We start from the raw sequence: 21,323 nt of genomic DNA, 5'->3' as shown, positions 1-21,323 counted from the left end.
ATACTTTACATTTTATTTTACCTCTGTTCAAATATATTTAGGATGATTTCCTTGAAAAGATGATATCTGGCTCTTTTTTTGATCATGGCTTTCAGGTAGTCTAATAATGTTTAAATGATCTCTCCTTGATCTATTTTCCAGGTCAGCTTTTTTCCAATGGCATATTTTATAGTTTTTTCATTCTTTTGATTTTATTTTATTTCTCAGAAAGTCATTAGTTTCCATTTGCTCAATTCTGATTTTTAAGAAATTATTTCCTTTTCCATTTAGCCAGTTTTACTACTTAAGGAGTTTGTCTTCAATAAACTTTTGTGTCCCTTTTCCCATTTGCCCATTTGTTTTTCTAGGCATTTTCTCCCCATTGGCTTTTTGTACCTCTTTTACCATTTAGCCCAGTCTGCTTTTTAAAGTGTTATTTTCTTCAGCATTTTTGTGTATCTCCTTTACCAAGCTATTGACTTGCTTTTCACTGTTTTCTTGAATCACTCTCATTTCTCTTCCCAATTTTTCCTCTACTTCTCTTGCTTGATTTTCAAAATCCTTTTTGAGCTTTTTTGTTAGAGTAGAAGGCAAATCTCAAGAGCAGAGTATGAGGCACTAGGAGGCTTATTCTGCCTGAGTCCAAAATAGGGCATTGAGTAAGCCTCATACAACAAGGTGGAAGCTCTCCTCACTCTTGACTGATTATGCACCTTGCTCTGGCACTCTCTGACATGTGACCTGGGGACAATAGAAAAAGGGTTTGCAGAAAGGGTAGGGAATCATTTAGAGCATTAGGAGTGAGGGAACTCTATGTAGTGAAGTTATAGAATAAAGACTTGTTGCAGCATATTCATGTGAGTCGGGTGTTCTGTGGGGGACCCTCGTGGTCGATCTCTGATTCAGCTAATCAGAGCTGTGACCTCTGAAGACCTGGTGAAGGTAAGACGCTAGTTGACCCCTGCTGAGTTTAGCAGCAGGAGTTAACGTTTTTCCATGGCCTGAGACCAATTCACATTTTTCTTGGAGACTAAATGTTGGACCTTTGACTTTTTAATCTTCTTCTGAGTTTGTATTTTGATCTTCCTTGTTACCATAGTAACTTTCTATGATCAGAATACTTTTCTGGTTTTATTTTTTCCCTTATTTTCCCAGTTTATTTCTTGACTTTTAACTCTTTGTTAAAATAGGGCTCTGTTTCTAGGGTAGAGGGCACACTGTCCAAGTTTCAGGGGATTTGTGCAGCTGTTTTCAGAGATATTTTTAGGGACCTGTAAGTTTTCACTTTTTCTAAAGTGGTATGATTTAATGAAGGATGTGTTTATTACTCTCTTGGCCTGTGCTCTGGTCTGTGAATGATCACAAGTAGTATTCTTTTCTGCTGTGGAATTGTGAACAATATGGCAAAACAATAAAGTCCTGCCCTCAATGAGACCCCTATAATCTCCTTCTGATCAGTTGTCCTACTCTCTTACCATCTAGAGGTTAAAAGCTCCAGAAGCAGCTGTTGCTTCTATGGCTGATTCAGTGGCTTCCAAGGAGTGCTCCTAGTTTCCAATGCCTGGTCTGTACTGGTTTGGCCTGTGGACTGTGTTCCACTATCACCCAGACAGACCTTTCCTGACAACTTTCTAAGCTGTCTTTGGCTAGAAAATTATTTCACTTCATCCTTTTGTGAATTCTGCTGCTTCAAGGATTGTTTTACAGAATTATTTAAAGGTGTCCAAAAAAAATAAAGGTGTTCAGAGGGGTTTGGAGGCAAATCAAGTGTCACTGCCTTTTCTCTGCCATCTTGGCTCTACTTCTCAACATGTAACTTTCAAAGTTGTGCTATTTATTATTCTGTCTTTCTTTCTGTTCTCTTCCTTCCTTCCTTCCTTCTTTCCTTTTTTATCTCTCACTATTCCCACCTACTCTCTTTCCTTTGTGTTCCTCCTACACACCTTGGGAAAAGAAGAATGAAAAACAAAATTCTCTGTAACAGATATTCAATCAAGCAAAACAAATTCTCACACTAGCCATGTCTGAAAAATTTTCTAAGACTGCATCTTGAGTCAACCACCTATTTGTCAGAATGTAAAGACCATGTTGGAATCTGGAATTGTAGTTTAACCTCATAATTTTGTCCAGCCTTTCAGAGATACTATCGATAGTTCCTAGGGTTGGGTACTCAGTAGATGCTCATTATCTACAAATTGACTAACAGATTTTTTGAACCTCCAAGAAATCCAGGAGAGATAAATCACAGAAACACAGGAGGTTCTGTAAAGAACCTTAAAGATTATCTAAGCCAGCCCTTTCATTTTGCAGAAGAGCCTAAGGTTCAGAGAAGTGAGATAGCTTTCATGGACTCAAACACTTAATTAGTAGGAGATCCAGCACTGACTTTTTTAGGATGATGTAATTAGTATCACATGGCCTCCAAAGTGAATTAATATTGCCTCTATTTCTTTTCATAGAATCATAAATAAAGAGCTGTAAGAGACATTAGAAATCATTTAGTTCAGCCATGCAATTTTACAAATGTGGAAACTGAAGCCAAAAAGACATTAATATTTTTAATAATAATTATCAAGTCACACAGGTAGTTAGTTAGTAGAAGATCTGTGATTTGAACTCAGGAGCTATGATTTTAAATTTAGCTCTCTATTGTACCACATACTACCCCCTCCCTTGCCTCTTTCCCTATACTCTATAGATCAGTTGCTGCATCCAAGTCATCCTGATCTATATTTGGCCACTGGACCCAGATAGTTCTGGAGGAGAAAGTGAGGCTGGTGACTTTTTTTTTTCTGAGGCTGGGGTTAAGTGACTTGCCCAGAGTCACACAGCTAGGAAGTGTTAAGTGTCTGAGACTAGATTTGAACTAGAGTCCTCCTGAATTCAAGGCTGGTGCTCTATCCATTGTGCCACCTGGCTGCCCCAAGGTTGGTGACTTTGCACAGCCTTCTGTCACTTAAATCCAATTCATGAGCAAATCATGACATCACCTCCCTGAAGTCATGATTATGTTGAAAACAAAGAATAAACAACAAAAACAACAAACTTCCTCTCTTACCTCTTGTCCTATCTCTATAAATCAGTTGCTATACAAAACAATCTTCTGTCCTTTCCTATTTTAGCCCTTATAGATAAAGCTATTATATTTCCAGGCAGCCAGTGTAGATTAAGTGCATATAACAAACCAGTTTCTAAGCCTGCTCCACATTCTGAGAGAGAGAGAGAGAGAGTGGCTCCTCTGGGTCATTTATGATTCAGTCTCACCATTTTCCGAATAGTGATTGCTAACTTTTGTATAGGTGTTAACATCTGTTTTAGGAACATGGCAGCATTTTTATAAGTTCAGAGTTTTGTTTTATTCAGTGACATGTCTAAGTTAATTTGTTTAAATAAATTGAGCAAATAACAAAAAAATTTGATTCACTCTCCCTTGTTCTCTCTGTTTTAGAACTGCTAGGCCAAATGAAAAGATGCTCTTTTCTGCCTCAAATTGCTCCTGATCTCCAAGATGGAGAGGCCCAGTTATGAATTACAAAGCATGTTGTCATGAGGGAAAAAAATGCTGCACCAAAAATGCTGTTTATTCCTTCCTATGTTATCTTGGGCAAATGATTTCATCTCTCTGGACTTGAGTTAACTCATCTATAAAACAAGAGAAAAGGGTAAAGTGACCTGTAAAATCCTCTCAAGCTCCAGTTCGGTGAGTTCTTATTCAAAATTAATTGATAATTATTTAATATTATAATTAACTAATTATCAATTAGTATATTACAATTTAGAAAGCACATATATCAATTTAGCTTGTACCTGGCTGTTTATAAAGGAACAGTACACTTTGCTTGTGCACTGCTGTTAATATCATATGACCCCTAAAGCAGTACCATATGAAACATGTTTATCTGACAAAAGGATGTACTATAAACTAGAATGTAAGTTCCTTGTGGGTAGAGCTAAATCACTTTTGTGTTTGTGTTTCTGGTGCTTGCACAGTAGTTGGCACAAAGTTAATGTTTAATAAAAGCCTGTTGATTGAAAGATACAAAATGAAGACTGTCTCTAGATTGGACATTTGATTATTTTGTTTATTTAAGCCTTAAATTCATTGTTGGAGTAGAACTGCCAAATATCCACAGATAGATAGCCTTTGCTTTCAAATAGGAGTCAGGGTAATTCCTTCTATTTTAGTATTTTCTTTGTTTACATGAGAATAAAACATCATCCAGATCTGAAAACGGGACCAGCTGTATCCCTCTCCCCACCCCCAGAACAGAACAGACCAGCTCAAATGGTACGGTTTCCCAAAATGTACTGTCAGGGCTATTGGGTTCTGTTGTTAAGAAAGTACCGCCCACAACCATATGTGCCAGCCTGTTCTTCCCTGCATTGTAGATCCAATTTTTTGTCGTCCTCATTTTTATCTCACTGAATCAGTATTTCTTAAAGAGCAATCTTTCAAAATTCCAAAACATTTTAAAAATGCATAACCTCTCTAAGTTATCATTTTGATATTAGAGCTGCAGGAGGTTACTAAAATCCTCATTTGAAAAAAAATAAAAGACCTGAGCAGGTTCTTTGCAGGTAGCTATTTATGTTCAGCTCTGTTTAAGTTCACACAGCATGTCATAGTGGATAGAAGCCTGGCCTTGGAGTCAGAAAGGATGTTCCTGTCTTGTCTCTGCCTTATACTAAAAATAGTTGCTCCCAGGCAAGTGTCTAAAACCATCAGTTCCAAATGCAACCTGCATCTGTGGAGGGTATTTTCTCACCAGGGAGGTCCCCACATAGATTAGAATCATAGATAAGGGAAGATGGGGAGAAGAATATAGCCAAATGGAAAGAACTGTGGATTTAAGGTCATAACACCTATGTTTTAATCCTAGCTCTGACACTTAGCTGGGTCATCTTAACACTCTGAGGCTGTTTCTTGATCTATAAAATGGAAATAATCATCTTCACACTATCTAACCCCTTTTCCTCATCCAGGGCTGTCGTATGGCTCAAATAAAGTAATATATGCCTCTCAGATTGGCTAAGATGACAGGAAAAGATAATGAGGAATGTTGGAGAGGATGTGAGAAAATTGGGACACTAATGCATTGTTGGTGGAATTGTGAATGGATCCAATAATTCTGGAGAATGATTTGGAACTATGCTCAAAAAGTTATCAGACTGTGCATGCCCTTTGATCCAGCAGTGTTACTACTGGGCCTATGTCCCAAAGAAATCTTAGGAGAGAAAGGAACCCACATGTGCAAAAATATTTGTGGCTGCCCTGGTTGTAGTGGCAAAAACAAGAAACTGAATGGATGCCCATCAGTTGGAGAATGGCTGAATAAATTATGGTATATGAATGATATGGAATATTATTGTTCTATAAGAAATGATCAGCAGGATAATTTCAGAGAGGCCTGGAGAGACTTAAAGGAACTGATGCTAAGTGAGATGAGCAGAACCAGGTGATCATTATACACAGCAAAAACAACACAACAACAAGATGATCATTTCTGTTGGATGTAACTCTCTTCAACAATGACAGGATTCAAACCAGTTCCAATTGTTCAGTGATGAAGAGAGCCATCTACCCCCAGAGAGAGGACCGTGGGAACTGAGTGTGGACTACAGCATAGCATTTTCACTCTTTCTGTTATTGTTTACTTGCATTTTTGTTTTCCTCGTCAGGTTTTTTTTCTTTCTAGGTTCAATTTTGCTTGTGCATTAATATAATTGTATAAATATGTATAAATATATTGGATTTAACATATATTTTAACATATTTAACATGTATGGGACTACCTGCCATCTAGGAGAGGATTGGAGGGAAGGAGGGAAAAATTTGGAACAGAAGGTTTTGCAAGGGTCAGTGTTGAAAAAATTACCCATGAATATGTTTTATAAATAAAAAGCTATAATAAAAGTGTAATAAAAATAAAGTAATGTATGAGGTAATATATGCAAAGCATTTTGATATCTTTAAAACAATATATAAACATAAGCTATTAAGAGATTAACTGTGAGATGATAAGTATCTTATGAGGAAAACTTCTTATATATCCTCTAATATTCACTGTAGTGATAGATATGTTGTGAGGGCTCTGGAAATACTTGGAAAGTGATAAAATTCTTCCTACATTTTACATATAAACATATACCAACAATAACTAATTCCTCCCCAGAGTATTGCACCAAAGTCTACCTTAAGGGATAGTAAGGCCTAGTAGATACGGAACTTGCTGGGAATAGGTTGGTTCAAGTTCTAGTTATAATGTACACTCTCCTTTAATCTCTAAACTCTCTAAAAAAAACTCTCTAAGACTATCAATTGCAAAGAACTTACTAACCTGCATTGGGAGAGGGAGCTCCTCACTGGAAGGAGCTATCTCTATATCAATGAATCTATCATTTCTCTACTTACATAGGTTTGAAACTTAAATCTATAAAGAAACATAAATCAGTTCCTAAAACAAGTTGACATTGATCTTGAAATACATGATCAGAAGGAGTATAATGAAGGAACACTAAACCTGAAGCCTAAAACTTCAGAAATGTCCTCATCTATAAAATGAGAGGGTTCATTTCCAAGGTTCTTTCCAGCCCTAATCCTGGGATTCTATGACTAGTATTAAGGCTTGAAGTAAAAAGCCAGGAAGGTTATTTGGGTTCCAAAATGCCAAGATAATTCAAAATATTCCTCAGCAAGCAGGGTTTTCATATGTTGGCCTAAAGGAGAAACTGGAAAGGCATAAAACAAACTCATATAGTTTTCAGTAAATTCTCATGAAGGCAGATTACTGGCTTGGAAAGACAAGTTAATGATCTCCTCACATTCAGAACTACCTAAAATCAGACAAGCAGAACCAGTCTGTAGATTTATTAGCCAGTCCAAAAATGTAAAAATAAAGAACAAAACAAAAAGCCAACTGAAATCTCTCTAAAAAAGCCAAGAAGAAAAAGAATCAAACAATAAGGAAAATGCAAATCAATGAGGAATTATACTGTGTTGGTCTTTGAAGGTGATTCCTTAGTGCCTTTTCTATTCTCAGAAATTCTAACTGGGAGAGGGAGGGTCTCTAGGTTGGCAAGCAGCTAGTGATAACCTTTCAAAATTTTTACATGCAATTTTTTAAAAAAAGGTATGATCAATCATTCTCATCAATTAATAACTGCATTTCTAGCCCAAGATGATATTGTGTGAATTAAATTCGAAGCTAGAATGTCTGGCTCATTTGATTTTCCTGATGACTAGACTCAGTTACCTTTCTTCCTTTTTAATTAAATAGTCACCAGTGATCTAAAATCCTCAGGTATGTACATGCAGGTGTTGTATGCAGTACATGGTAGCTGAGATCTGGGGTCTTTGCCCTTCTCTCCCTCCTGCCATTCTTTGAGTCAAGCTCAGTGGCAATGATATACTGATGATAAACTTAGTATCAGCTTACTAGTACTGGAACTGAAAAGTGCAGAAGGAGCCACAATTTGCAGGACTACCCTTGTTTGCATAATATTCTGTCTGTAACTGGTGGCAGGTGTCATTGCTGGCACTTGTTCTGCTGTCACTTATTTCAAAGACTAGAGTGCTGATACAAATGACCTTACTCTGTTAAATGATTCCAAATAATAAAACAAATAATGAGAAATTATACTACTAAAAGGACCTTCTCCTAAAGCCCAGAACAAAACTCTGAATTCTGGCCAAATTTATGTTTGATTCCAATCCCTTTTAGTATTTCAATCCCTATCTCTATTTGCCATAGAAATGCCAACACTGTGGCTGTCCTTGTGGAACTGATTTCTTCCCTCTACCTTCTGGTCTCCTCAACAGGGTACCTCTACCTTTTCATCTCTGATTTGTTTCTATATAGATGGACAAAAGAAAATCAACCAAATTCCTTTGCCTAATGCCCTATCCAGCTTAATTTTGTCCTACTCCCCTCCATGTGTATTATGTTTCAGCCACACTGGACTGCAGTCATCCTATGCTGTCCCACTTCTATGCCTTCATTCATGCTTCTCCTTATACATGAAATGCCCTATGCATGCTCTACCTCCCCTTGAAACTCCCCCCATCCTTCAATGCTTAACTCAAACATCCTATCCTGATTGTCCTAATAAGTAATAATCCTTTATCCTTTGGACCTTGTATAGTGCTTGCTATATTTCTCTTGAGTCATTTTGTATTTTATTTATTTGTATCCTTCTAAATTTTCAGAAATTTAAACCAGAAAGAACTTTAGAAACTATCTAATTCAATTTCTTTATTTGACAGCTGAGGTAACTGGTATCCATAGAAGTTAAATAATTTACATTCTAACACAAATATGATAATCACAAATACAGCCTTCTTTCAACTCCCTGTCTTCCTCTATAAGACTTGGAGATTAATTGGCTGTGTTTTATTTAACCTTTTATGAGCTTAATTGGATCTTACCTAGTGCTTAGCACAGTTCTCAATACATAGCAAATGCTTAACAAATATTTATTGAAGTTCTTATTTCCTACCATAACTTATCTGCAGAGCAGCCAGATGACACAATGGGTAGAGGACTATCTCTGGAATGAAGAGCATCCAAATTCAAATCCAACCTCAGATATTTATTTGCTGTGTAATCCTAGGCAAGTCACTTAACCCCAAACTTATTTGCCCTGTGTCTCATTTGCTCAAAGTTATATCTGTCTTCTAAGGAATCAGAGAATATTATATCTGGAAGATATTTTTGACATCCTCTAAGTCAATCCCAGGAAATAAGTCCAGAAGGGCAAAATAGCTAACCAGTCATACAGCTAGTTAAAATGAGATTATGTTATAAAGAGAAGAAGCCTTTGTCCTACTTTGGGTTCCTACCATGAGATAATTGTAAAGACTCCTTTTTCTCCAATGACCATAGCAAAGTCCTAGTTTCCCAACATACTACCGGTGCTCATGTTATATAGCAGCCTTTCTTCTACTGGCTGCCCTCACTGCTGCTTCCAAAGAAGCCTGGGCTCCCTTTGGCCACAGAACTGAGCATCCCAGTCTCCAACCAGGTGGCTGTACCAATATTGAATGACAGAAGGCAGAACCGCTGGTGGGTGAATGTACCCTATCAGGATTTGGTCTTCTCCCAGAAAAGCTCATGGTGAACTAGTACTATCCGGGGAGTACAGAAAATTGGGACAACTGTTCTGTGTCCTGGCTGTAGGGCTGGGTAGTGACTCAGGAAGGCAACCAGTGCGGGGGTGAGGGAGTGGCAAATCAATGACAGAGAGATACGTGCTGAGATAGTTCTAAAAAAGACATGACTTATAGTTGAACTACAATTTCTCTCAACACTAAGGCAAAAGAATAAATATGTAGATTAGTGAGGGAAGCACTTAGCATGGAAAGCAGGAATCCTGAGGTTCTAGTGCCAGCTGTCCAATACATCATCACTATGTGACCTTTCTATTGATCTGAGTTTTTTCACCATGGATTAGAATATCTATGAGATTCCTTCAAGCCATAACAATCTATGATGCTGCAATTGCCTTCCCCTCCTATTAAGTCTTTTCATGATGACCTTTTCCTTTTCAGGAGATCCCTTAAAGAATTCTAGTGATTTGGGAAAAATATTTTGTCAATTTTGTTCATCATATTTTAGTCTGCATGAAATATAAGTGTCAAGAATAAGGGAAATTTGTTTAATCTCTTCTCTGGGATTTTAAAAAGGGAATTCTTGCTTCAGGGGAGAATTGGACTGTTATTTCTTGGCTTTCTTCCTACTTTAAGGTTTAAATTGTAATCTCCTTGAGAGCAAGAATTGTGTTTTATTATCTGAGCACATGGGACACATTTTGGAGATGATAGCAGCTCCACAATGTTTGTTAAATGAAATGGAATTATATTTCACAAAAAAGTTGGGGAGTTGGAGGATGAGGAGAGTCTCACCTTGTATATTACCCTCTACCTTGCTTTACTATTAGATGGGTAGCCTTTGTCATGATACAAATTTATCATTCATTTTGATAATAATAATAGTAAAGCAATAGATATGTAGAATGCTGGCAGGTACTAGTGGCTGATTTTGATGTATTGTAAGTAACCACTATCAAAGCTCTTTAGTGAGGAAGGTTGAAAGAGAATCCCTTCTCATTTGTGAAGGGAGGTCTGGGTAAAGGGCTGAGAAGGAGGATGAAGCATCCAGAGCCTGTCCTCCATGTAGGCAGAGTGAATGGGAACTTCTACAGTGATTTTTGACTCAAGTACCCACCATGGGGCTTCAGATCTATCCCTTACCTAGTTATTCCTAATTAGGTTATGAGCTCCTGGAGAGCAGGAACTATCTTGTATTTTTGTCCTATTTGTTGAATAAATAGCTGGCTCTTGTTAAATACTTGTTGAGTTAGATTGAATGTGTTCCCAGTTAAGGTCATAAAACTCTGTCCATTCAAGGCTGTAGTCTCTTTAGAGAATTTGGGGCACTGCTTCATTTATTTAGGGATGTTCAGGCCCCAGCTGGAGCCGTCCCCAGCTTTCCCCTTCATGCCTTCCCAACCCTCCATTCCCACTACCATAGTGAGGAAAGGCAGGAGACACTACAGAGCAGTGTGAGGATTCTCTAGCCTCCATTGTTATTCAGTCATTTCCAGAATAGCCGTGAGTACTTGACATTTTCAGATGCAACAAGACTTTTTCTTTGTGTTGAATCAGACTAGGGGAAGAAATATACATATATAGTTATATATATGTGTGTGTGTGTGTGTGTGTGTGTGTGTGTGTGTGTGTGTGTGTGTGCGTATATATATATATATATATATATATATATATATAAATATATTTACATATATTGTAGATATATCTATATATGTGAAGATATATATAACATGTTTCTAAAAATGTAATTAATGGCTTCCAGTATTACTGCTTCATTTATCATCAGCTTGCTTAGTTATGCTTAGATCAATTATAAAGATTACATGTGACATAGTTCTATCTAGGGTCCCATTCAATTCAATCAGAAATATTTAATAAGTATCTACTGTATACAAGGCACTATCTAGGTGTTAGAGATAAAAATTCTAACTAGCATTTATATAGCACTTTAAGGTATTACAGACATTATCTCATTTGGTACTCAAACAACCCTATTATTTTCCTATTTTATAGAGGAGGAAACGGAGGCAGACAGAAGTTAAGTGATATGTCTAGGGACACAGCTGGTACACACCTGAGGCTGGATTTGAATTCAGATCTTCTTGATTCCATGCCCAGCACTCTCTCCACTGAGCCACCTAGCTGCCCCAAGAAATACTGCTTACTCTCAAGAAGTATATATTGCTTGCATTAGTAAAGAATTCATAAATGATGGCCTTGTTAGCATTTTTACTTTTAGATATTATTTCTGAATTTATCTCAAAATATGAACTTTTAACATTTTGGGTCTTAAGTCATTTTTTTCTGCTTGGGTTCCTAGATTCTTCCTGAAGAGATAATTGGCTATAATAATAATAATAATAAAGCAATAGACAAGATTAGGAAGACTTGAATCTGAAACCCGATTCTGATACTTTCTAGATGTGTGACTATGGGCAAGTCATTTAATCTAAGCATCAATTTTCTCATTTCTAAAAAGGGGACAATGGCCAGAGGACTTACCTAACAGGTTGTGATGATCAAAGGAAAACACTGGATGGAAAGCATTTTGCTTTAAAGCAGTATAAGAATATCAGCTCTCATTAGTGTCTGTACATGAGGAGACTGGACCAGCCCATCTACAAAGTCCTTCTTTGCTCTAAAACCCTTCATTCCAGAATGAAGTTCAAGAATTATGTGATTCAATAATTAATTCACTTACTCAGGAAGTATTTGTGAGGGAGGTTTCATTGTAAATTCTACTCAGGATAAGTTGTTTGGCATTGTTCAGAAAAAACAACCATGAAGATGAATTGATTTTGTACTTTTTCAACCCTATTTTTACTTGTCATATCGACATGTTCTGAAGCTACATTTTTATATGAGTTGATACCAAGTTCAGGTTTACACAGATAGTTGAATAATAGTGAAATGAAAGATTTAAACAGTAAGCCCTCAATTATCCATGCTTTTGGAGACGGGCAGTGATTTTGGCAACCCAAAATGATTTTTTCCTCATGATTTCTTTATAAGAGACTACTTTCCAGATCACATTTTAGGCTTGTATTCAAAGTATTAAATTTTTAATCATTTGAGAACACACCATTGGATGCATGATAGATGCAAGGGAGGACAAGGGATGGATCAGATTTTAAAATAACTCATAATTTCCTGGATGATCCCTACACAAATAATCAGAGTTGACTGAATATTCAATCAGCAAGAAGAAGAAGAGGTAAAAATACAACCTCTGTACTTACAGGTGGATTAAAGACTTTAGGCCCCGAAAACTATGTCTTGAGATTGACTTGATGTTGTTGTTTTCTATGAATCTGCAACAGGTTATAACTTTTTAGTCAAACAACGACAGCAGCTGGGAAGCTCGTGTACTGAATTGTGAGGAGAAACCCAAGAGGCTCACTTACAGGTACTCAAGGTGAGGAAGGCCAATGAATGCGTCATCGCTGATTACATCAAAGGAATTTGATGTGAACAACCTGCAGAAAAGAAATATGACTTGAAATTTGTAACTGAAAGTGGCAACAATCACCAGGTTCTCTGCCTCCAGTTCCTGTTCTGGGGGAAGCTCAGTATGGAAAACACCTGCTGGCTGCCTAATATGATGTGTTCCTTTGGGTAATTTCTGAAGCTGTAACCTCAAATTGTGTAGCTATAAAAAGCTTGGAGCACATGTGCTGATCCATCTTCCTACCATCATACACATACACACACACACACACACACACACACACACACACACACACACACACACACCCCACACACACTGTATGTCTCTGTCTCTGTCTCTATCTGTCTCTGTCCATCTGTTTCTGTGTCTCTCTGTCTCTATTTCTGTGTCTGTCTGTCTGCCTATCTCTCTCTTTCTCTGTCTCTCTCTCCCTCCGTCTATCCATGTGTCTCTGTCTCTTTTTGTGTTACTCTCTGTCTCGTTGTCTATTTCTGTCTCTGTCTAGCTCTCTGTTTCTGTCTCTCTATGTGCCTCTCTATCTCTGTCTCTCTGTGTGTGTCTTTCTCTGTGTATCTGTCTCTATCTCTTTGTCTCTCTGTCTCTGTCTTTTTGTACCTCTGTCTCTGTCTCCATCTGTCTCTGTGTGTGTCTCTGTCTGTGTGTATCTCTGACTCCATCTCTATATCTCTGTCTCTGTTTCTGTCTATCTCTGTCTCTGTCTCTTCCTCTTTCTCCCTCCCTTCCCCCTTCTCTGTGTGTCTTACACACACACACACACACACACACACACACACACACACACACACACACACACACACTCACATTTGATAGCCCTTAATGCATAGAAACATTTATCCTTATGCTTAAAAGTTACAGTTAAAGTTATATTTGAGGCAGGCAAGACCAGTCACAGAGCAAAACCAATAGCTTCAAGGAGAAAATTATTCCAGAAATTCCTTTGCTTGGGATTTCCAACAACCAGAGCAACATCTGACCAGTCAGTGGGGTTCCTGACCAATTGGCCAGGAATGAACCAATAAGATGGCATGTTAAGTGGTGAGGTGAGAAGATAAGTAGCCAAGCCATCTGTACCAGTTAAATAAGGAATAATTAAACATTTTTTTGAGAGGAAAGTCAAGTACAAAATGCAGAATAAAGCAAAAAATCATAAGCCCATTTTCTTCTTAAACAATGCAAGCCATACTGGCATTTTGACAAACTGACATCCACATTCAGAATCAGCAAGAAACATTTTAAAAGCCTCTTATGAAATGTAATATACACTGTCAACCACAATACAATGGTGAGCTCTTCAAAAAATATTTCAGATATTCTGAAGTGAAAACTTGAAGTTAAACGGGCTATTTTTGCATAGTAATAATATTAATCTGGAATAAGCTACGTGACATATAAATAAAGAGCAGACCTCCAAATCAGGAGGCTCTGGATTCAACTCCCACTTCTGAGATATACTGGCCTTGTAGCACTAGGTGAGTCACTTAATTTTTCAACACTCTGAACCCTTTATGACTGGCTCTAAATTGCTGAACAAGTGCCTCTCTCTTTGTGGAGAGAGAGCTTCCTCTTTAGTAGTTCCTTAGCAATTAAGTTACAGTTTCTTTAAAAAATAATAAGTCACATTTCTATGTTGGTTTAAGTTTTATAGAGCACTTTCCATACAACACTATGAGAAAAGAACTTAAGTAAGTTTCTGGAACTTATACCACCAAAAGATAGGTTAAAAATACAGCTTCAAAAAATTTTAGTTAAACTAATAGATGATCTGATGGTTTCAGATAGAAGCTAGAACATTTGGGGAATGTCCTTAATCGTTGAAGTAACTATTAAGAAAGACAATAATAGTCTTCCCCAGGATGTTCTTGGGTGTCCTTACTGGAAATAGGATGAGATTAGAGTGAACTGTGGGTCTTTTTCTTTCTGTCAATTCTTATGTCAAAATAATTAGCTGTTAGTAGAGGGTTTAGGTTCAGGGTTGTGACTGAGTCTCAGTTTCCTTCTCCGTAAAACTGAGAGACGTGCCAGATGATCTCCTAATGTTCCTCCAGCTCTAAGATTCTGTGATGCTTATGTCCTTTCCTTAAAGTGTTTTGATTAATCTTCCAGCTTCCCTCCCCTGCCATCTGGTCCCCATCTACTTTTTCCCATGGTTTTAAGTCCAAGGGCTCCATCATTATCTGAAAAAGAAATAAACACAAAAGAACAACAACAGGGCAATGAAGCATTTCTAGTGGGTTATGGGGTAAGACTATGATGACATTTCAATAAACCATAAATTCTTATTAGTGGCTTGAGGGGCTCCACCCCCATGAAAGTATGGGGTGGAGAGTGGCCTAAATGAGTATAATGATACTGGACCCTAAAAAGAGAAAATGATTGGATTCCTAGCTGAAAACTAGGAAAAGTGGCCAGCCTCTACAAGCTCTTTGATTTGTCTGTCACCTTAGGTTAGCCAATAGTGGAGACTTAAGGGTGGGATTATAAATTCAGGACAAGGGAGAAAGAACATTTTGGAGAAGCATTTGTAGGAGGAAGGTCAGATTTAGAAAAGTCTTTCTTGACCATGCCTATATACCATGTCAATAGTTGAACCAACTGAAAGATATGACCTGCTTCCAGAACTGAGCAGAGCTGGAGATGGGCAAGAAAAGGTGAGCTGCTTTAGCTGGAATCAGATCAAGAAAGCTCTGGGGCAGGGGAAAGGAGAGAGCAAACTCAAGAGGAGAGAAATTTGGAAACAGATAAGGAATGCTCATTTCTTGCTGGGATTTTGGTGAGGATGGGCAAATATATTAAAAGCTTTCAGTATCCTTAGCCAGTGGGCTAAGGGTGAAGTGATGCAGAATGACAGAGCCAGACAGCTGAGAAAAAAAGTATTTTCTTAAGAGCAGACTTCTGTGTGCCATATTGAAACTTGGGGCAGCAAAATTACAGAAGGCTATGAAGAGCAGACAAATTTCATCATCAGGGAATTAAACTTGAGTTACTATAGAGCCTAAGAATCATTTAAAGAGTGACATTGACAAATTGGAGAATGTACAGAGAAGGGAATTCAGGATGGCAAAAGTCATGTTATAAGAGGAAAAGCATGGAGCCATTTTACCACTGAAGAAAAAACATAGTAGTGATCTTGGCCAAATCTAAATGGAGAGGATTAGGGCTGATCGTTGTTCTCAAAAATCTTAAGTGCTATCATATAATGTATGATTCCCAAATGGGACAATTAGAAACATGAAGAGTAAATATTACAAAAATTTGTCTCAGGCTAAAGAAAAATTCCCAAATCATTAAAGCTATCCAAAAATGGAACTCGTTGTCTAATGAGGTAGTGAGTTCCCATCATTAGAGATGTTCAAGGAGAAGCTGAATGACTGGCTCTTTATCCAGTTTTTTTTTGGTAAGGAGCATTAATTAATTAAATGGGGAAGATGACCATCAATTTATAAGAGTCATTCCAAGATTAGAGGTTCTATGAATCTAATTTCATAATTCGATCATTACTGTTACAAATACTACAGAGAAACAGTGGCAATATAAACACTTCCCAGAAACAATGAAACAATGAACAAAATCTGTTTTCTCTTTTCGTGTTTTTATCCCCCTTATCACAAAGCAGAGATTTTAATCATTTGGAATTCTCTAACCCAAATACCCTATCCCTTTCAGTGTCTGAAAAGGGGCTTTGTTTCCTCCTAGTTCCATTTGACAACTGGAGAGGGCCATTCCTTACTCTTTGGGAGGGAGGAGGGTAAATTGATTCGGGCCATTTATCCAGCAGTTTATTTAACAGCCTTAAAGTAGAACTCTCTGGCTATTAGCTCTTCTCAGAGAATTCTTAGCACTAGATGATTTAGTCTCTCTTAGCTTTACAGTATCATTCTAGTATTATCCTTCCTTCCTTTCTTTAACTCAGATTTCCTTCTTCCCAGTCTAGTGGAAAGAACCTGGGATTGGGATGTAAGGGATTGGATTCAGATATCAGCTCTATCTGAGTGACAGACAAATGACAATCTCTCTGGGTCTCAATTCACTCATCAGTAATTCATGAACTGGACTGGTTTTAAAATCTTATGACCTAAGGGAGATTTTAGGCAGGAGGGTTTGAGGGAGAGTTATAAATGCCATTAGTTAACAGAGAAACAAGATTAACTTTGTGAACTGTTAGTTGTTTCCACCTAAAACGGTATCCTTTTTCCACTTTGTATAATTTGGTTCTTTAAAGTGTTTCTGAGTCATTTCTCCTTAAATATGTAAAAAGTTGATATACTGTTATCAGAAAGTAGGGAAAAGGACAGAATGAATAAAACTACACTCTATTCTCTAGTGAGGAGGGTAAGATTTAGGGGAACAAGGCAAAGTGATTACATAAATTTGAAATATGAAGAGAACATTAATGAGCTAAGACCTGACTTGCTGATGCATGAGGGTGGGAAGGAAGGGGAAGATAGTATACAAGGTACAAGAAATGCCTATACCTCTGTGGCAACACAAACAGTAGTCCCTGTTTTAGCTTCAAAGTTGTGAGGGGAAAATTGAAGAGAGATTTTGAGGGGGATGAATTTTTTATTTAATGACTTCTCATTTTATATTGTAAAATTTCATTGTTTCAGGTGACCAGGATTTCATCAGTGTGAGACTGCTTCCTCTGGCACAGATTACAATCCCTCTATACCTTTGCAGACAGTTCTTTGTAAGTGTCACTGAAAATATTCTTCATCCATGGCCAAAGGGCCATGGGGATAGCTCTACCAGGTTCTCCTAGATTAGAAAGACTAAGTACAAGCTCAATATCTGTTCTCTAAAGACCATCCTAGTTAAGATCTTAGTTCATGGTTTAAGAAAACAGCAAGACTGCTCACTAGCGACTGCCATCAAAGTGTTCCATTGTAACTATCTCTAGTAGCAGTTGTGGACCTTTGGTCTTTCTGATGTTGACACATTCTCCAGTGGTCAAGATGGAGGAGGAAAAGATAAAGACACGCATGGAAACTGTTCCCAATCCTGCTATTGTGCAAAATTGCCCAAGAGTATGCCAGTAATTTCAAATCAGACATTCCAAGTTGCCAGAGTAAACAGCTCCCATTACGTGTTCTACTTCTGCCCAATCAGTTCTCAAGGAGACTGACAGATTGGACATCTGTGGGCAGTATTCGACCTAAATATTTACACGATAATAAAACAAACATTACATTCAAGTCTTGGGAGATTATATGGATGATGTCCACTGGATAAAGAAGCAAGAAGCATGACAGTCTTTAAACTCTACATTTGGAGTTAAGAAATACTCACAAGTTATATATCTATGGCATGTGATATTGTACACTATGAAAACAAATTCTAGGTCTCACTATCTTGCCCAAGCTGGAATTTTTGTAGCCATACACAGGTCCAATTCTAATATAAGTTATCATAGAAGACAGCTCGTGTTATGTTTCTGATCTTGGCTAGATTGTCACTCTTTAGGGAACATGTCCCCTGGAGGATCCCAAAATTGGTGCTAGACTTAGTTCAGCTTTACTTGGTTCAGAAGTCCTGAGTTCAAGAGAACTACCAGCTTTAACTTTTTCAGCAGCAGAGACTACAGACCTACACTAACCATGTCTGGCCATTCTGTACATTTTCTAATTACTGTTCTATATATTATCCTCTGTGGGCGTAAATAGTACATTATATAAATGTACATAAACTGAATAAAATTATTGTTCATTTTTAGTTATCTTCTTTCAAGATATTCTAAAACTCTTCAAAACCAGGTTCTAACCCACCTTTCCAGGTTTATAGATCACTCTCTTCCACATGCTCTATACTTCAATCAAACTGGACTTCTTGCTATATTTCACACATAACATTCCATGTCTTATCTCTTGTGCCTTTCTTCTGCTTCTTAGATTCCATAGTTTCCTCCAAAGTTTAGCACAAGCCTACCATCCTCTCCATGAGACCTTTTCCTAATTCCCTTAGTTGTTGATGTCTCCCCCTTGAAATTTGGATTGTACTTGTACAAGTACATCCCATTTCCCCTCATAGGTTATAAGTTCCTTGAGAACTGGGAAGTTTTATTTTTGTCTTTGTATACAAGCAGCTAGTAATGTGCCTGGTACATAGTGAGTACTTATGGGACTTTTTTTGTTGTTCAGTCACTTTCAGTCATGTCCAATTCTCCATGATCCCATTTAGAGTTTTCTTGGCAGAGATACTGAAGTATTTTGCTGTTTCTTTCTCCAGCTCATTTTATAGATGGGGAAATTGAAGCAAATGGGATCAAGTGACTTGCACAATTAGTCACACAGTAAGAGTCTGAAAGATTTGAACTCAGGTATTCCTGACTTCAGGCTCAGCATTTTATTCACTGTGCCACCTACCTGTCCCTATGCCACAGAGAGGATACTTAATATATGCCTGTTGATTGATATAACAAGGACCTATTGTAATACATATTATTACAAAATATGGATTTAGAAATATGTCAGATCATGACTTTCAAATGTAATGACATCAAAAAAGCTTGATCTAACATTGCTGACACTACCAAAACATTTTGGTACTATCTTCTGACATCTATATCCTCATTTATTTCTATTCTATACGAATACTATACAAATGAACTTCCTTTTCTAACTCAGAGCAAAAAACTTTTTTTTTTAATAGATTCTGAACTCCTAGAGAACAGGGACTATCTTGTCTTTTTATCTGTGCACTTAGCATAGTATCTGGCGCAAAGTAAACACTTAAATGTTTGCTGGCTGAGTATAAGAATAGAGATGGAATTTTTGTTCTATCCTCTATAGGAGCATAGAGTTCTATGCTCTGCAACCCAGTCCATTGCTCCTATGTATAAAAGTGAGGAGGATTTACAATAATTTGCATGAAACTCTGGGGCAATTCTCTTACAACTCTCATTTTAATGCTCTTGTGCTCATATTGACAAAAATGTTTTAGCCAGCAGTCGAATGAGCTCAGTATGAGAGTAGATGGTGAAAAGGCCTTCAGTAATCAACTCCTGCTTTCATTTCAAGACTTTCCATAATCTGTATGGTCCATAATGGGTCCAAATGGTACCTTCATGTGTGAGTGAAAGACTTTATATACAGCTTTGAATTTAAACATGGTCTTAAATATTTGTAATAAACTTTGATATGTTTTAAAAAATATTTAAGTTGCCTTCTGGGTAAGACAGAAGTACATGTATATGTGAAAATAAATAATATAAAAAACAAAACATAGCAATAAAACTTTTAATGGTTTATAAACTTTTCTTTTAGTTGATTTTTTGAGGGAACCAGAAGACTGATAATGCATAATTTAGTCATGATGATGATGATTACTTAAGATTTTTAAATGCTTGAAAACTTAAAAAATACTTTACATCCTTTATGTCATTTGAGCCTCATAACTGCCCTGTGATGCATGTACTTTGAAGTTTCTGTCTTCAACCCTTATCCCATTTTGACTGAAGGAAAGTTCAGAATAGTTCCGAAGTGAGACAGCTGGATGAGGAGTGAGAAAATTAATGGGCAAAGAAAGGACTGGAAAACAGGTCAGATATCTGTCCAGCATAGACACCAATTTAGGATGGAGGAGTAGTTAGAGAAGGAGTTCCATCCAGTTCTAGGCCAGGATCAAAGGTAAGGGAAACTTTGTGGGGAATTCAGAACTGTTTCAGAAAACCAAGTTTTCACTAAATGTATGGGTTCTTTTAAACATATATAAGCTCTAGAAATAAGAGTAGTGAGTTTTGATATGCTACAGCTTCTCTACCTGCCCCTCTCTAGTCAAGTGGAAGATTAAATTGCTACTAGCCTCCTTCTAGCTCCTCTTTTCCCATTGTTGTCATCCTTTAAAAGCTAATAAATGTTCACACTGTGCCAAGCAATGCACTAGAAAACCTTGAGCTGTCATCCAGAAGATGATGTTTTATTAAGGGAACATAGATAAAAAAAGATGAGCTTAAGTTACTCCCCCTTCCACATTTTTCTAATTTACTTAGATATAAGCTTTTGAAAATCAAGAGTTTTATTTTTGAATATTCTCTACTTGATTCATGTCTTGACTAATGAATCAATTTGAAGAATTGGCACTGCTGTATATATAATTCACCAAAATAGCTCCTTTCCCCTCAATTATCTAGTTTATTTTAGGCAAGAGAAGTTTTTGTGTCACTTACCATTTTACTTTGCTAGAATAGGTCTTAAATAATTAGTCATAAGCTCCATTTCATAATCAGCAAGCTACTGAGATCTTGTCTTTATAGGACCATCATATCTACTACATATATGTGTAAGATGTGTATATATATATACATATATATATATATATACAGAGAGAGAGAGAGGAAGAGAGAGAGAGAGAGAGAGAAAGAGAGAGAGAGAGAGAGAGAGAGAGAGAGAGAGAGAGAGAGAGAGAGAGAGAGAGAGAGAGAGAGAGAGAGAGAGAGAAAGGAAAGAATGGCCTCATGCATATGTACCAGATCATTCCATTGGCCAATGAATCACCTGAACTTGTTCTAGACATCACTGGAAGGTGCTTCCTAGAGAAGAAAGGAATGACTTACGCATCTGTTTTTCCATTGATTATATTCCTTCATATACCTAATTCTTTTATTCTATAATTTTATTTTTATTTTCTGGGTTTTTTTGCAACTCATCAATAAACATTTATTAAGAACTTATGTGTTGGACACTGTGCAAAGTGCTAGAGATGTAAAGAAAGGCAAAAATAGTTCCTGTCCTTAAAGAGCTTACAATTCAAGAAAAGAAACAATATAACAACAAT

General features: G+C 37.2%; 1 protein-coding gene and 1 long non-coding RNA gene across 3 annotated transcripts in view; one reads left to right on the top strand and one right to left on the bottom strand.

The window, feature by feature from the left end:
• Positions 1-21,323, bottom strand: part of LGI1 (leucine rich glioma inactivated 1) — a 56,115-nt gene that overhangs the window by 16,083 nt on the left and 18,709 nt on the right. Inside the window, exons 3-4 of one of the 2 annotated variants that reach the window (XM_074295909.1) lie at positions 12,490-12,561; positions 12,325-12,396 (exon numbers count right to left, since the gene is read on the bottom strand). In XM_074295909.1, coding sequence (XP_074152010.1) covers positions 12,325-12,396; positions 12,490-12,561 — 144 coding nt within the window. The remainder of the gene's footprint in view (positions 1-12,324; positions 12,397-12,489; positions 12,562-21,323) is intronic. The other variant, XM_074295910.1, reaches the window with a different exon arrangement.
• Positions 785-19,821, top strand: LOC141558541 (uncharacterized). The gene is made up of 4 exons (XR_012487092.1): positions 785-921; positions 3,428-3,679; positions 12,406-12,500; positions 17,162-19,821. It is a non-coding gene; the product is annotated as an uncharacterized LOC141558541 (long non-coding RNA).

This window comes from Sminthopsis crassicaudata, chromosome 2 (genome assembly GCF_048593235.1).
Source record: "Sminthopsis crassicaudata isolate SCR6 chromosome 2, ASM4859323v1, whole genome shotgun sequence".
NCBI lineage: Eukaryota > Metazoa > Chordata > Mammalia > Dasyuromorphia > Dasyuridae > Sminthopsis > Sminthopsis crassicaudata.
The sequence above is the reverse complement of the archived record's forward strand: the minus strand, read 5'-3'. Positions and strand labels throughout refer to the sequence as shown.